Here is a 16,830-nt window from a genome sequence, read left to right as displayed (position 1 = left end):
TTTCTTCATCAAGATGCAGAGAGTGTTGAGTAATTTCCTCTGCTTCATACTACATAGGGGCTGTGTTTTCAGCAAATTTTGAAATTCACACTTGAGGTGTTTAGAAATTGTTGCTTTAGAACTTAATCGAATACTACAAATATAATGTGATATAAATGTCAATTTTGTAAAAATACTAAACCATGGAAGTGACACGGGTGATGGTATTAATGTTGTTTGTTTTTTTGTGGACGGTCGGTAGGTAGGTCGTGTTGTGTTTCATCATGACGAAATAAATATGAACGTGTTTTATTCAACCAAAAATTCCCATTTTACAACTTGTATTGACACACAACAGTCTTGTACTTGTAAATTGCAGGTGCATCATCCCATTGTCCAGAACTACTTCCAGCTGAAATTGCATTAAAATCATTGTAATCAGTTGGACTGTTATTATTTGGATTTCCACTCTTCCAATCGGTATACGAAACTGAACTTCCATCAATCCATTTCCAAGAACTTCCACTCTTATACAAACCAATAAAGAAATCAAATCCACTAGCCACAGACATGACTTCGGTCTTTTCAGTGGCAGACTTGATCGTGACAGGAGTTCCATTTGGATTCCATAATTTACAAATGGCAACCACTTGATCATAATTAAGGAAATCAGTAAATTGAGTTCGTAAGAGACATCTACTCGATGTACATGATGTGACTCGTTTCGTAGCGTCCTCAGCAGCTGGTGGGAAGTAGGTGCATGAGGAAGAAATTGGTCCTTGAATTTGAGAAACGGCATAGGTTGAAGCTCCAGCCACAGTGAAATTGACATTGGTAGCAGCAATATTTCCACACACACTCAACGCGAAGGATTTTGTGGTTCCTGTTGGAACAATATTGGAATTTGGTAAAGATTCCCAAATGAAACCTGACAATCCTGAAATGATATCTTTTCCTAAATAGACGGGGAAGGATGGTGAATAGGAAGTGTATGAGAAGGAATCGATCGAGTTGGCAACTGCAAATCGTTTCACAGCACCCATGGATGAACTCGAAGGAACAGTAATGGAATATGTGAATTTTGTAGAGGAATAATCCACGTCAAAGACTCTTCTTGTAGTGACACTTCGAGATGAAGTAATGGTATAATCGAAATCACTAATTGGTCTCTTTTGATAAGTGGCAGAGGATGGAATGGTGTTACAAGCTTCATCAATGACCTTGCTGTAAACGTTGGTCAAGTCTGTCCAATCGACAAGGAAGAATTTCAATGGATCATAGTTCATCTTTTGAATTTGCATCATACCAAAGTTAGAGGTGACACCAGCACCAATACCAATGGCTAATTGTCGGTAATTCCATGTTTTGCTTGATTCAGGATTGTTTGGATTTCCTGCCTTCCATGAGTTAATTTCAGAGGAACGAATGGTGGCTTCAGCACATGGTTGACACTTGGAAGTTGCATTTTGCCAGTCACAACTGGTTGTAGTGTTCAATGGATGATTAAATTAGTTGTATTAAAATAATTTGTTAAATCATTTGTTAGGAAAATATTTTGTGAAATTCGATAAATTTGGTCGAAAAATGTTGTTGAAAAAAGAAAGAAATACTTACTCGCCACAATCCATCGCTGGGAATCTTGGAGAAACACAAGTAGCAGATGATCCATATTGTGCAACACAATCAGAACATGAACATGGATAATTACTCTCTCCGTCAGTAATATGAATGAATAACTTGTCCGTGACAGAAGCTCTACCAGCACTCACCATGTTGTCAATACCAGTATTGATACCCTTAATAGTAGCTGTTCCTGTTCTGAGTTGAGCAATCGAGTTCATGGTATTGGTTACAGTTGTTTTTGATGTTCCTGAAGCAACAGACAAGTGAAGGGTTGATGTAGAACCATACTGAACAATACCAATTCTTGTTGCATCACTTCCAACATTAAATCCAGCAGTAATGTTATTCACAAAGTATCTCATATTCTTCCAATTGGTATCAGAAATGGATCCAGAACCATCCAAAACAAAGATAAGATCAAAGATCTTGCTACAAACACAATCTGTATACTTGATCGCCACGTCTGCAGTTGCTGTTGTACCATCTTGAAGTGATTTGATCTTGTATTGAATCTTTTCAGCTTCACATGAACCAATCTTTGGAGAGACACGAATAATTCTACTGTTTGGAGAATCGAGTGGATTCAAAATGGTTGGTACTCCATTCTTACAATAGTGGAATCTGGACAATAAATATTCACAAATTCAAAAGTGCCTCCAAGTGGATCGTAATCGTTCAATAACAAGGAGGATGCAGTCACATCAATAAAGGTATTGTACTTGGTTGAGAATTCATCATTGACTGCAATTGGAGGAGAACTGATGGCCTTAATACCAACTGTGACACTCACAGAGGAAGGAGAAGATAAATCATTGTCTGTTACCGTAAGAGTGAGTGTACATCGTTGATCAATATATGAATTAGCTCTTGTGAAGGAAATCTTATTGCTCACAATAGACAAGCTCGTGGCAGCACTTGCACAAGTTCCAGGATCTGCAATGGCAATGCTCAAAGAATCTTGAATGTCAGGATCTTGAGCTCCAGAGTCTTTGATGTAATCAAATGTTCGAACATCGTTACCATCTCTTCGGATAGAGAATTCATATTCCCAATTGGATGCCACTGGAGATTTGTTGGGTTGATTCACAAAGAGTTTACAAGTGGCAGATTGAGCAGCTTGATTCTTAACGACAAAGGAAGCATAACATGCGTTTCCTGTGCATGATCGTCTTGCATTTGGAGTGTAAGTCAATTTAGTATTCACAGTCGAAATGTCACCCACAGAGTTCAACGTGGCAGTATTGCTAATCGTGATCGTAATTGGTTCAGTACCAAATTGAGCTGCCCAAGCGGCCTTAATCGAATCTTCGAATTGAGTGGCAGCACTGTCCTTTGTGGTTGTGATGGTATAATCCATACAAGTGAAAGAGTTGACAATGGTGATTGTGTAAGTGTAAGTCGTTGACAATTGACCGTCGCTAATCGAGAAGTAGAATTTTTGAGTTCCAATAAATTGTTGACCATAGGTGAACTTGACATTACCAGATTCAATCATGACCGATGAAGAGCTGTCAGATCCAGCATACATTTGAACCGATGAAATGGTCAATGAATCTGAATCAGCATCTGATGCACCTGTCAACAACGTACTGAATGGAATTAATACGACTGGATTCGAATATTGTCGATTAAATGATCCGTTCTTGTCTGAACCTTGAGGTGGAGTATTCCAAATAGTGACTGAGATGGTTCCTGATTTTTCTGCAAGTCCATCGGTACATTTAAATGTGACAGTGTCATATGCTTCCCATCTGGATCCAACAGGTTTGTTCGTGTACGTGATGGCAAGATTTGGAGTGTATGTAATCTTTCCAACTGAGGCATCATTGACCACAGTAGTTCCCAAGGTTCCTTGAACCACTCCTGAAAAAGTAACAGTGTCACCATCTGCGTCAGAACATCTTGACAATAATGAATTCTCCACAAAGTTGGAATTCCACTTGATCACCTTATTGAAGCTAGTGACCACAGGTTCAGTATTTGTGAACACAATCGTGATGGTAGAAGTGGATGTTGCAGCACCATCAGTAATGGTGTAACTAATCGTATCATTTCCAGTAGCACCACTTCCAGCATACGTATAAGTAATGGAGGTCTTATCGGCAGAAACAGTCAAAGCAGCTCCTCGATTACGTGATACTGAATCCACACTACTGATTGTGATTGGATCTGAATTGGCATCATTGTCATTGGTGAGTGGAGTAATGGTAAATGTCGTTTGTTTCCATGACTTGATTAAAACATCTGCATTGGCAACAGGAGCTGTGTTAGTGAGTGTAATTTGACAATTCTTCTCAACACTAAGACTTCCATCTGAAACGGTGAATTTGAAATTAGCTGTCAATGGAGCAACACCAGCAGGTGGAGTGTAAATCAAGTTCGTGAGAGAAGCAGCTTTTCTAGCAACAGTTCCAGCACCAGATTGTGGTTGAGTGAAAGCACTAATGGTCAAAGTGTCACCATCTGCGTCTGAAGCACCTGATTCAGTAATAAAGTTCAAATCCCATCCATTTTGAACGAGTCTCCAATGAGAGGTCTTTGAAACTGCATTAGCTGTTGGAGCTTGATCGAGAATGTTAATCGTAATGGTCTTGGTCACAGTTTCAAATCCATCAGAAATGGTGTAAGTAAAGGTCTTGGTTTGCAAATTTCCTTGTGGATTTTGATAAGTGAATGCACCAGCAGAATAAGTCAAAGTACCAACTGCGGGACTTGTGTATGAAGAAACAGTGAGAAGAGATGAATCAGCAGAGTCAGCATCTGTTGGTTTCAGAGAGTCTGATCGTGTCAAAATAGGAATGTTGATCGAGGAAGCAGCAGTATGTTGAACATTCACAGTAATGTCATAAGCTACTGGAACATTGTTGGTTACAGTCACTGGGAATGTGGCACTCTTTGTGGTCCAACCATCAGTGACTAGAACTGAGAAGGAATCACTTCCTTTCCAAGCTGATGATAATTTGTAAGTCACTGTGTTCACAGCTGACAAGTAGACGTTTCCTTTACCTGCGCTCGTGACTTGAGTCGTATTCACGAAATCAGAGTCAGCATCAGAATATCTAGTTGCCAAATTAATAGTATTGGTTTGAAGTGCTTGTCTCCAATGATAAGTGAAAGCAGCAGTGTTAATGACTGGAGGATTATTAAGGACAGTAATGTCAATCGTTCCAGTAACTGTAGCACGTTGGTCAGTAATGGTGAAAACAATTTGTGTGACTGGACCAGTGAAGCCAGATGTTGGAACGAAACGAATTTGAGCTGTGGATCCACTTCCAACAGTTGACAATGTACCTTGATCGCTTGTGATTGAAGTATAACCAACCAACGAAAGGGCATCACCGTTAGCATCAGCTGAATTTTGAACGACGTTGAAAGTGAGTCCATTCTTTGCAACAGACCACACAACGCTTTGACTGTACGATTGAGTGGTTGGTTTGGTATTTGTGACGTTGACAGTGACAGTTCCTTCTGAGGTTTGAACACCATCACTGAGTTCGTACTTGAATGTATCCACAGATCCAACAGAAGCAGTTCTTGGATAATATCTAATCTTTCCACCAGTAATGGTTGGAGCAGTTGTTGCAGAGGATCCATAAACGTTTGTAATACTCAATGTATTCGAGTCAGGATCATTATCGTTGGCAAGAACATCAATATCCACATATGCAAGGTTCCAATGAGTGGTAATAGAATCAGGATTTGCTACTGGTTTGTTGTTATAAATGTTCAAGTTTACAGAAGAAGTGACATCACCATTAGAGGCATCATCCGTAACGACATATGAGAATGTGACAGGACCTAAATACTTTTCACCACTGACGCCCTTAACGACTGCAATGTTGGTATTACCAGTCTTTGCAACCACAGTTCCTCTAGAGATAGATCCAAAGCTCTTCACACGAATTGGATCTCCATTTGGATCGCTGTCAGCAGGAGACAATGTGAGTACACTAATTTCCTTTCCATTCACAAAGTCGCTCCACAAGACATTCATACTCTTAGAGCCAGACACTGGTGCAGAGTTGGTGACAATTACGGAAACAGGAACATAGGATGAATACAATTTTTCATCATAAATCTTGTAATTGAAAGTAGCAGTACCAATAAAAGCACCAACAGTGGTCTCTGGTGTGTAGGTGATGAAACCAGAAGTAATACTACCAACACTACCCTTGGATGGACTCGTTGCAGAAGTTGCAGTCAAGAATGGAACATCTGCTGAATCGACATCGGTGGCATTGGCCATTAAATTAATGGAAACAGGAGTTCTCCAGTGAGTGGTAGCTGTCTTTGAGGTTCCAGTTGGAGCATTGTCATAAACATTAACAGTGACAGTAATGAGAGAATAGCTCAAACCAAGTCGATATCTCACAACAAACGTCTCAGTTCCAATAAATCCTTGAAGTGGTGAATAAGTAATGGTCGTTTGAGAATCGGTAATGAGTGCAGAACCTCCTTGATTTGGATTTTGTGAAATACTGTCAATGTTCAATACATCACCGCCCGAGCTAATATTTTGCAAGACTGGGAACACGACTGGTGTTGCGTATGCTCTCCAATGCACATTGTAGAATTGATCGGATGGATTGGCTGTCGTACTTGTAATATTCACAGTAACTTTGTAAGCAATAGAAACGTCAAGACCATCAGTAATGGTGTAAGTGAAGTAATCTTCTCCAGCAACTAAATTACTTGGTTTGTAAAGAACACTGGTGGCATCTGAGCTAATGGAGACACAATCGCCATATCGATTTGAAGCAGAAACAGAGTTGACCTTAAGGAATGCAATATCAGCCAAATTGTTATCAGTGGAATATTGAATAATGTTAATCGTGAGACCAGTACCAATCAATGACCAGTGATAATTAAGATTAATATCTTGAGCGGTTGGAACATCATTGGTCACAGTGGTGGTAATGCTTGATGATGCAGTAGAAAATCCATCACTCAATGAATAAGTACATGTTTGAATGCCCTTATATGGAGTATTCTTGATAAATTTGATGGATTGAACAGTTCCACTAGCGCCCTCAATGCTGTACGAATTGCCATCATTGGTTGAACCCAAAGAAAGTGTCAATGAATCACCATCGGCATCAGTGACTGCACTATATGGAGAATATGTAATTCCATTCAAAGCTTCTCTCCAGTGAATAGAATTTGACAAGACAGGAGCTGAAGGTTGATGTGCGTTCGTAATTTGTACTGAAACAAGAGCTGAATTGAGAGAATCTTGAGCACCATCAGTCACCTTATATGTGAAAGTCTTTGTACCCAAAGTGAGAGTTGGAATTGTGGCTGGAGTGTATCGAATAATTCCAAGAGTGTCCGATTGGAGAGAAACAGAACCTTGAGTGGGTGTGGAAAGAGATCCAATCTTGACCTTTGGAGAATCTTCAGTGTCAGGATCTGAATCATTACCTAAAACAGAGATATCTACATAGGAAGTGTTCCAATGGATGCTAATCGAATCGGCAGAACACACTGGCAATTGGTTGTTGACAGCAACGGTCACTGTCTTTGTGACACTTTGTAAACCATCAGTCAAAGTAAATGTGAAAGAATCACTACCCACATAGGTTGCAGTTGGCTTGTACAACAACTTGTCACTACCACTCAATTCAACTGTACCATGAGAAGGTGCAGAGAATGGAGTTGAGGCAAAAGTAATGGTATCTTGTGAATCAAGGTCTGAAGCATCTGTCATTGGATTAATCAAAACACCAGTGGCATATCGAGACCAGTGGAGAGAGACTGAAATATCCTTGGCAGTTGGAGCATTGTTTTGAACAGTGACAGCGTAGATGGCACTACCAGTTGCCCATCCGTCTGTGAATTGCACAGTGAATGAAGTACTTCCTAACATGGAAACAGTTGGAGATGGAAGAGTCCACTTAATGAATTGCTTTCCAGCAACAATGATGGATGGAGAGCCATAGATTGATGAAGCACTGCTCACAGAGGTAATATTCACAGCATCTACATCGGCATCGGTAATACTAGCAAGAACATCAATGACCTCAGAACCCTTAGACCAATGAATGGTGGTTGGGAAGACTGCAGCAACAGGTGCAACGTTTTGAACAGTGACAGTCCATGTTGTGGTCGTAGTTTCCAAACCGTCACTAATTCCAATCGTGTAGACCTTAGTACCTGTGAATGGAGCAACAGGAAGGAATGTAATTTGATTACCATTTCGTGTGACATATTGGGATGGAGTAATGGAAACAAGGGAAAGAGTATCCTCTGGATCAAGATCGGAAGCTTTGGTCAATTGAATGGCATCTACTGTGAAACCTGAAGCGAAGACATTAAAGTGACCAGAAGTAGAAGCAGCAGTTAATACAGGAGCATTGTTGTAAACATTCATGTTCACAGTATAAACAGCAGTATCGGCTCCATCGGTCACTTTAACTTTGAATACATCATTACCCTTGAAACCTGCTTGTTGTTGATAAGTCACATAGGGCAAGTTATTGGAATCACCATTCGACATGTTCAATGCACCAGAGGAAGGAGCTTGAACAGGTGAATTTGCAAGATCAATACTCAACAAATCTCCATCAGCGTCACGAGCTTGAGAGAATAAGGTAATCTTGGTACCAACGGTTTGTGTGGACCAATGGACAGTCTTGGAAATGGTCAAATCTGATGGCTTGTTAGCATTGGTGACATTAATACCAACATTGGCTGGAGCACTAACTCCTTGTCCATCGGTAATGGTGTATGTGATCACTTGATAACCTTTCGATTGAGCCGTTGGTGTGAACAACAGTTTGGAATCACTTTCAGTCTTGACACAAGAACCATAGAATGGAGTTGGTAGATTGAGATCCTTAATGTAGAATGGATCATTGTTGTCATCCCTATCATTGCTTAGCACAGGAATGGTGAGTGAAGGAGTTGACCAATGCAAGGTCACAGCATCGTCTTGAGCCACTGGATTCGTATTGGTCACGGTGACTTTCAAGGTAGCACTAGCTGTTTTAGAGTAATCAGAAACAACAAAGGTCATGGTCTCTTCACCAACAAATGCTTGGGAGGCAGAAATTTGATACTTCAAAGCATCAGATCCATCGCCGAGTTTGACAATGGAAACTGATCCCTTTGGAGGTTGAGTCACAGATTCAATGTGGAGTGGATCAGAATCAACATCACTCGATGTTTCCAACACTGGAACAATCACAGAGGTGTCTCTCCAGTGAGTTGTGGCGACCACATTGCTTGTCGTTGGAGCATTGTTCTCAACAGTGACTACAACCGTTGCAGCATTACTTTCGAGATCAGAGTCTGTAATGGTATACTTGAACGTGTAAGTTCCAACAAATCCTGGCTCAGGAGTGAACAAAATACTCTTTCCACCGTCGAACGATGAAGCAACGCCACCAGAAACGCTCACAGGAGTGATGGTTTGAACTAACAATTTGGATCTATCGCAGGATTTTGATCATAGTCATTGGTCAATACATGAATGACCACACTTCTGTTCCATTTAGTGGTTGCAGAGTCATCAAAGGCAACTGGAGCCGTGTTGACAACATGAACAGTGACAATGGCAGAGGCAGTGGCTCCATCCACATCACGAATGGTGTAAGTGAATTTGTCTTGATAAACAGCATCTAAAGCAGGATAGTTCAACATGTTTCTTGGTTGAGAGGTTGTATTCACAGATACTGAAACACCAGCAGGAGTGACAATCACTGCAGTGGTTGAGTTAAAATCGACAGGATCAGAGTTTGGATCATAATCACCTTGCAAAGCATCAAGTGTTGAGACAACTCCTTTTGGAACAGTAAAAGTCTTGTCTGAAGCCACAGGAGGTGTGTTCACTACTTGAACATGGACATAACCAGTAGCTTTCAAAACACCAACATTGGAACCATCCGAGTTACTATCTGTGACGACATAGGTGGCCACATCATTGCCCAAGAATCCAGATTTGGCAGTGTATTGCAACACATTATTGTCGACACGAGAAACAGTTGCATTGTTCTCACTCAATACCCAATCACTTGGATCAGTGCTCAACAAAATAGTGTCACCATTAAGGTCATAGTCATTTTCAACAACGTTCAAAGTAACTTGTTTGTTCTTTTCACATACAATGGTGTCATTGACTGTGACTGGTGGAGTGTTCACAACATTGAGAGTGAGAGTGGCAATCATCGAATCATAACCGTCGTCGACCTTAATCTTGACAACTTCAGTATAGACCATTCCACTTTGTGGCGAATAAATTAAATTATAGGAATTGGTAGGAACATTGACCCAGTGTTGGCCCAAATAGTTCACTGGATTAATGGAAGAGAGTTGTTGTAATTGGAAGGTACCCTTCACAGGTTTTTGAATAAGAGTCATGGTGACAGTATCCAACATATCCTTCTCCTGATAATCTAATGGAATATTGTTATTGAGAGAATTCTTTGGAATGGTAATGGTTTGATCAGGTGAGAAAGGTGGAGTATTCTTCACACGAACAAAGACATAGGTCGAAGACATCTTACTTCCGTCAGTGATGGTATATTCAAAACTGTCAATGAACACATGAGTATCACCTGGAGGGTAGTATTGAGCTTTCAATCCATCGTCAGAAAAAACAACAGTTCCCTTAGAACCACTTCCTGACATGTTACCAAGAATGAAAATGTGATCATTATTAATGTCATAGTCATTGGAAAGTAAATCGAGACTAGAGACCTTATTTTTAGGAACAGTAATGTCATCTGGAGTTGCAACAGGTGCATCATTGATAACTTCAACAGTAATGGTTTGAGAGACAGTCGTATTTCGATCAGTAATGGTATATTCAAACGAATCGATGTCATTAAAACCAGCAGGTGGAGTATAAGTTAAATAGAGAGCATCTACAATGTTGACTTGAGCGTTTTTCACAGTGGTATTTCCAACTCCAACAATGGTCAAGATATCATCGTCAATGTCATTAATTCTGGCACCACTGTCACTCACGTAATTGAACAAGTCAATAATATTATTCTTTGAATTCTTCGAAACTTGAATAGAGATTGGAATTGGTTCTGGAGGTCTATTCAAAACTTCAATCGTAACAACACTTGAGGCATAGGCATAACCATTCGATACGGTATATTCGAACGAGTCATTACCTGCATAATACTTGTTGGAAATGTACTGAACACGATTACCACCAATTAACTTGGTAGTACCATATAATGGTTGAGTAATATTGACGAGTGTAAGGTTATTTGCTTTTGGATCGACATCATTTAAAAGTGGGGTAATGATGTAACTCACATGTTTGAAAGCTTGTAAATGATCTGGTTTCAATTTGGGTGGTTCATAACCAGCACCCACAGTGACCATGATGATGGTGGCCACGACTGAAACGACGACGAGAGCCGAGACAATACCACCAACAATGGTTTGAGTGATAGTGCCTCCTTTCTAAGAACGAGAGAGAGAATGGATGATGGAGGTGCATTGACGGAGATGAGTGTTGGGTCACCCAACAACAACATGCAACGAATTCAAATGAACCAGATGGGTGCAGTGAGTGTGTGGGGTACATGCAGGGAATTGTCAGTCGTCAAGAGAGGTTTCAGGCGTTTGGTATTTTTGACCAAATTTGTTCAAATGCCCAACCACATAACGCCATCCAATAATAACAATAGCAAATCATTATTGAAAGATATCGAGTCGTGGTCATCATCATTGCAAAGTCGTTCATTGCGTGATCCAATAAATTCAATTTTGATATCAAGATAGTGTCCAGATAGAACGTCGTCGTTGTCCATTGAAATCAAATTATTAATTAGCACAGAGAATATTCATACAATAGAACGAATTGTTATCTTCCTAACACAATTTACGCTCACGAGTCTACTATTACGTACCAAAAGAGAAAGGTTGAAGCCAATTACTTTACGTGCAGCGGTTGTGCTGCCCAAAGTAATTTGTTCTGGCATTTCTGAGAAGTGTCAAACAATTGTGTGTGGGATGACGCTTGTTTTTTTTGATGTTTTGCAGAGAGAGAGGGCCGACTCGAGGCGAATTTGCTTGAACTGGTTCCCATTTCGTCGTGTCAAAAATTACTAGAGACCTTGGTTTGGTATGCGCAACAACAGTTTGGCCTCAAATATTCAAAATGGTTTGATGAGAGATGACAAGTTGACCAATTTGCCAACAAGCATTTTTAACACGCGACCATGCTGAGAAATGACCAGATCACATGAATTTGCATCGGCCAGTTGTGGTTTTGAATGACTTGATCTTAAAATTTGTGCATACAACACCGAAAGCTTTACAGATTCGTCCTTCCCTCAGCCATGATAATGATAAATGTCGGTGTTGAGAAATAAACTTGCCTTAGAAGACAGAGATACGCAAAAGAAAAACGAGATGATTTCAGTTATTTGATGGCTAAGTGCAACTCCAATATATAATCTGGAGAAAGAACGGCCATTATCTCTCGACTCCATGGCTATTGAGATGATTATGAAATTTCGATAAAAAGACACATACCCATTCATTATGAGTCAAATTTGAAAATTATGTATTTCAATCATTCACAACATTCCTATCCAGGTGAAATTCCACAAAAATGGAATTGAGCAGGCACCGGTTCACTCTCTCTAGACATTAAACTCCCACTATAAAATATTTCTAATTATTGTATAAATCACATCATGAATACAAAAAGTTGTTCCGTTTGTCCCTTTTCAAGTAAAAAAATTATTAATTGATGAAAATATATTGAATTAATTTTCAAATCCAATTAATTGTTGTTTTTAAAGACTTCCTTTTCAAATTCCTTGACTGATTTCATATAAGTCTGTAATTCATCTTGTCTGTGCAAAAATGTGGATTGAATAGGAGTTACACATTTCATCAAACGATCCCAAGCTAGATCGGCCTTCTTGACATATAACTTGTATTCCATTTCCTTGTCCTTGGATGATTCCGATGCTTGTCGGAGAGAGGTCTTGAATTCAGTTTTGTCATCGTCAGCCTTGTTATATTCCATAAAAGTCTCATAACAAGGTGAATTGATGTAGAGCATACACATGGGACATTCATCCCGAATATCCACACTATCATCCATCCAACTGAATTTATGTTTGTACATTTGCTCGAGTTTTTTCAAGTCCTGTTCTTGTTCTTGCTGCTGGTTCGAGACACCCTTGTTGGCATTTTGATAGGTTGGAGTGTTGATCTTGGGTGCCTTGCTGCTGTGCATTTTTTTTGGGATTGGGTTAAAAACATGTTTGGGAGTCGGCTGCCCTCCTTGGATGTGGTATCATCACAAAGCTTTTAATGAATAGATGCTCATCACAAAACAGGTTTATTGATGGTGGTTGGGCAGCATGTGAAATTAAATTAATTCTTCGTTCGGAACGATCGTTGAAAATAAATTTACAAAATTATCATTTCCAATAAAAAAATGATTTTGGTTATTGGATGAAGAGAATGACATTCGGAATCATGCAAGAGAATGATTGCAATTCAAACTAGATTCAAATTACAAATTAAAAGAGATTGGTCTTTTTCATGATACGGAGGAAATCTTCTTTCGAAATTTGTCCCGAGTTAGATCGATCAGCTTCTTCAATCATTTCTCTCAACTCCTCATCGGTCATGTTCTCACCCAAATCCTTGGCCACTCTCTTCAAATTGGCAAACGTTATGTAGCCTGTATCATCTTCATCAAACAAACGGAAGGCTTTCATAATTTCCGCATGGGAGTCCTTTTCACTCATTTTTGCAGTCATTAATTGCAGGAAGTCGTTAAAATCTATTTTACCAGAGCCGTTATCAATTCCAGAAATCATCTTCTTGATTTCCTCCTTTTTGGGCTCAAAACCGAGAGCTCTCATAGCAACCTTCAGTTCTTTGGCATCAATTTTACCGGATCCGTCCATATCGAACAAATCAAAGGCTTCTTTAATTTCTTGTCGTTGCTCATCTGTGAGTTCAATTTGTACCTTTTGTTTGCTACTTCCGCTTGTAGTTCCGGTGGTTGTTTTCTTGGTGGCGTATTTTTGCATCTTGTTATGATTGGGTGAGGATGTATGTTGGTGAGGTAATGTATTCGATGGTGAAGATGAGGTTTTTTTTTTGTTGTATTTGAAGGCGCAAAATGTAGAATTGGGCGCCAAACATTCGATTCCATGCAACAGTGCAATACTTGAACACACAACTCAGCCATCCATTGTCAAAAAGCAGCATAAATCGAGTATGTTTTTACTGTGAGGATAGAATTGAAACTTACCATTGTTGAAGACAATGATTTCGATGAAGTGGGAGTTGGAAGAAAGGCAAAGAAGAACACTGTCCAGAAAGAATCTCAAACAATTTCCTTTGGCCGACTCCAAGTCGCTCGTTTGCTTTTCCAATTGAGCAAGACGAAGTTTATATAATGAACAATAAATTGGCAAGTGCCACCAAAGGTGCCTGTTGCAACTCCTTTTTGGGACAACGTGTCGCTTGCGGAATCATTGTTGTCGTTGTAAACCCACTGTTTTGATAAATCATCAAAATGACCATCGTTAGGTAATCTTGACAACCTGAACGACTGCATGTTGCAAATAAACTTCCAATGATCCTAGCTTTTCTTGACTCGGTGTTGTCCAAACAAGGTTATTACAGACACTCGCTGAAATCGTTCATTCTTGAGAGCCAAAAAAAAGTCCCCAAAATCAACAACTTTCACACATCAAAAATTATTTCCAATTCATTTCCTCTTGCCAAAGTGACTTGAAGACCCGAAGGCCATGGATTTTGAAGAATTATTCAACTCACTACCGTGTGTGATACCTCTGGAGACACTTCCGTTTCTTAGGTTTGTCGGGGAAGAGTTATTCTTGGCGTTTGATGTCGTTTCTCAATCGTCACCTAATGCTGACATGATGTACTTCCAAGACACGAGAACAGCTGTTGAAGAATATTTCATGCTTCCGTTCGTGACACCACAGGAAAGATTACATGGCTTGATCTTTGTTGATTTGGACAACGCTTGTTCATCTCCTATGTCCCCTTCAATGTGCCTATCGACATTGTTGGTCTTTTGGAATGACAGCAAAAAATTCAATTTAGTTACTTTGGTTAGACATTGGATCAAGCGACAAACAATAGTAATAATAAACAACAACGTTTCACTATGATGTTGAACAACTCCGCTCAAATTTGAGAAAAGGTTTCGCAAATGTAATGAACGAGCTGCAACGTTGTCATAGTTGAGCATCCCCCTGATTGTGCAGGGGAGGGGTAATTCAGACAGTGTGGAGAAGGGAAAGGAATAAGTGTGCAATGGAGCGGTAATGACACTGGTGGAGGAGTGACAGTCTTTGTTGCTCTGGAAAACCAAGTAAATCAATACAACCCGATAGGAAAACAAGGATTAATTTGCTTCCGAACAGTTGGGTCAAACTTTGCAACAACCTTGATGAGAATAGTTGAATGAAACGGAGCTCCATAGCGGAACAGAAGCAGTCTGCAGCATTCAATGATACTCTTTTTTAAAGTTGATGCCCATCTTTCAGTGCTATTTAAAAAGTGCTGGATTTCTCCAACGTTTTGAGAAGTTAGACAGTTAGAACGGTTAATGGTTTCAGAAAGTACGACTCCCATTTTCATGTAAATTTCAAATGTTGTAACTAAACACACGTTTAAAATGCAGAAAGGTGCATTGAGAACAGCTTTTCTTCAGAACCCCTTATCATGATCACAAAACACTGAACCTATGACATCTAACTTGGTGTTATAAAAGGTTCAAAATAGATCATTTACAATTTTCCTGGTTAACCGGGTTCAACTGAGTCAGCCACGTCTGCTTTACAGGTCGTGGATGATTGCTCGATTAACATATCATGTTAATAACGAGAAGGTTTTCCTGGTACCACTATCCAATGATATACTCTTCCAAAGAGCCCCATTCTTGTTTTTTCACACACGTCTGAACGAAAGATGATCTTTACATTTTGGAAATATGAGAAAACAAAGAAAAAAAAAAGAAACACAACGATTTTCACACTCGGGTCAAGTCATTAACATGGATTTAGAAGAGCTGTTCAATACACTACCTTGTGTATTCCCCAAGACATGCTGCCGTTTGTTAGGTTTCTTGGTCCACGTATAACCTTGGAATTTGATGTAGAGTCTTCAACTCCTTCTTTGATAGACATGAACACAGATTTTGAAGAGTATTACATGCTTCCATGTGTAATACCTCAGGAACGAATACAGAACATGGTCTTTGAAGATCCTCAAGACCTCTCTTTCGAGGAAGAGTTGTCATCTTCGTCGCCTTCCATGTGCGGGTCGTATGTTGCTGCTCTGTTTGATTGACAGTAATAAATGTTTATTGTACTCAGATGACTGTATTGTCAAAGTATGAAAGTGGATCGATGGCAGCAACAATGCAAAGATTGCATCTCAACTTGACGTTTCCTTTTTAGGGAAACTTCCAAATTGGGTCTTCTAGTCGTTCATGCGGCCATGAGAACATGGATACCGAGATTTTCATTACATACAATAACTGTGCATTATACATGAATTGAGGAAAGATTGGCTCTTCCTTGTTCATGTCTTACAGCATTTAAATTTCGGGTCGTTGACTGCTAACAACTTCCAATGTTAACAGATTAGTTGCTTGTGTTGAGTAACTGCAGCAAACAGAACGAGTTAAGTCCATCAACGAAAAGATGGCGAAAATAAAGCAAGGATTGTTCTAAAGGTCTCGAATTAGAAATAGAGTTGATTTGCCAAGAAAAAGAATACCAGTATGTTCTTCATAGGGTTCCTAACAACAAAGGGAGAGCAATCCTGGATACAATAAAGGGTGAGATGCTTTTTTCCTCTAACCACTGAATGTTTCTTTTCGAGTTGATGTCGGCTTCTTCTCAGGTTTTTCAACATTTGAATTATCGACGTTTTATTGTGGACGGTGTCACGTAAAGTTTCTTCTGGCGACTAGTAGTAGTGTGGATAGCATTAACAAAAATAATGTATGTGCTAGATAAACATGGCGTGATACCATGTAGTTATTAAATATATTGTTTATTACCTCTCTTTTTATTTCTGCGGTTGAGAGAGATTGAAACAATTTATTGAAGTTGGGCAGGGCAAATAGTTACCTATGTTTAAGACCCAGGTACTTAAAACATGCGACTTAAAAAAATTCGTGGACATTTCGCAAGTTCAAACACGACTGTTATTTGAGGAGGAGTTCAAAGCTCCTTTATTGTTCCTTTGAAT

The 16,830-nt window shown here is 39.6% G+C and overlaps 3 protein-coding genes across 3 annotated transcripts; all 3 read right to left on the bottom strand.

Moving 5' to 3' along the window:
• Window positions 1-311: 311 nt before the first annotated feature.
• On the bottom strand, window positions 312-10,941 carry C9374_012226 (uncharacterized protein; the record flags this gene model as incomplete). Its single annotated transcript, XM_044687969.1, has 4 exons — window positions 312-1,458; window positions 1,594-2,138; window positions 2,213-8,892; window positions 9,024-10,941. 4 exons carry the CDS (start codon window positions 10,939-10,941, stop codon window positions 312-314), a joined length of 10,290 nt encoding a protein of 3,429 aa, XP_044542534.1.
• Window positions 10,942-12,352: 1,411 nt separating this feature from the next.
• C9374_012225 (uncharacterized protein) lies at window positions 12,353-12,814 on the bottom strand (the record flags this gene model as incomplete). The annotated part of the gene is made up of 1 exon (XM_044687968.1): window positions 12,353-12,814. The coding sequence occupies one exon, from the start codon at window positions 12,812-12,814 to the stop codon at window positions 12,353-12,355; it is 462 nt and encodes a 153-aa protein (XP_044542533.1).
• A 289-nt stretch (window positions 12,815-13,103) lies between these two features.
• C9374_012224 (uncharacterized protein) lies at window positions 13,104-13,622 on the bottom strand (the record flags this gene model as incomplete). Its single annotated transcript, XM_044687967.1, has 1 exon — window positions 13,104-13,622. One exon carries the CDS (start codon window positions 13,620-13,622, stop codon window positions 13,104-13,106), a length of 519 nt encoding a protein of 172 aa, XP_044542532.1.
• Window positions 13,623-16,830: the final 3,208 nt, after the last annotated feature.

This window comes from Naegleria lovaniensis, assembly GCF_003324165.1.
Source record: "Naegleria lovaniensis strain ATCC 30569 chromosome Unknown tig056, whole genome shotgun sequence".
NCBI classification, from domain to species: domain Eukaryota; phylum Heterolobosea; class Eutetramitea; order Acrasida; family Naegleriidae; genus Naegleria; species Naegleria lovaniensis.
The sequence above is the reverse complement of the archived record's forward strand: the minus strand, read 5'-3'. Positions and strand labels throughout refer to the sequence as shown.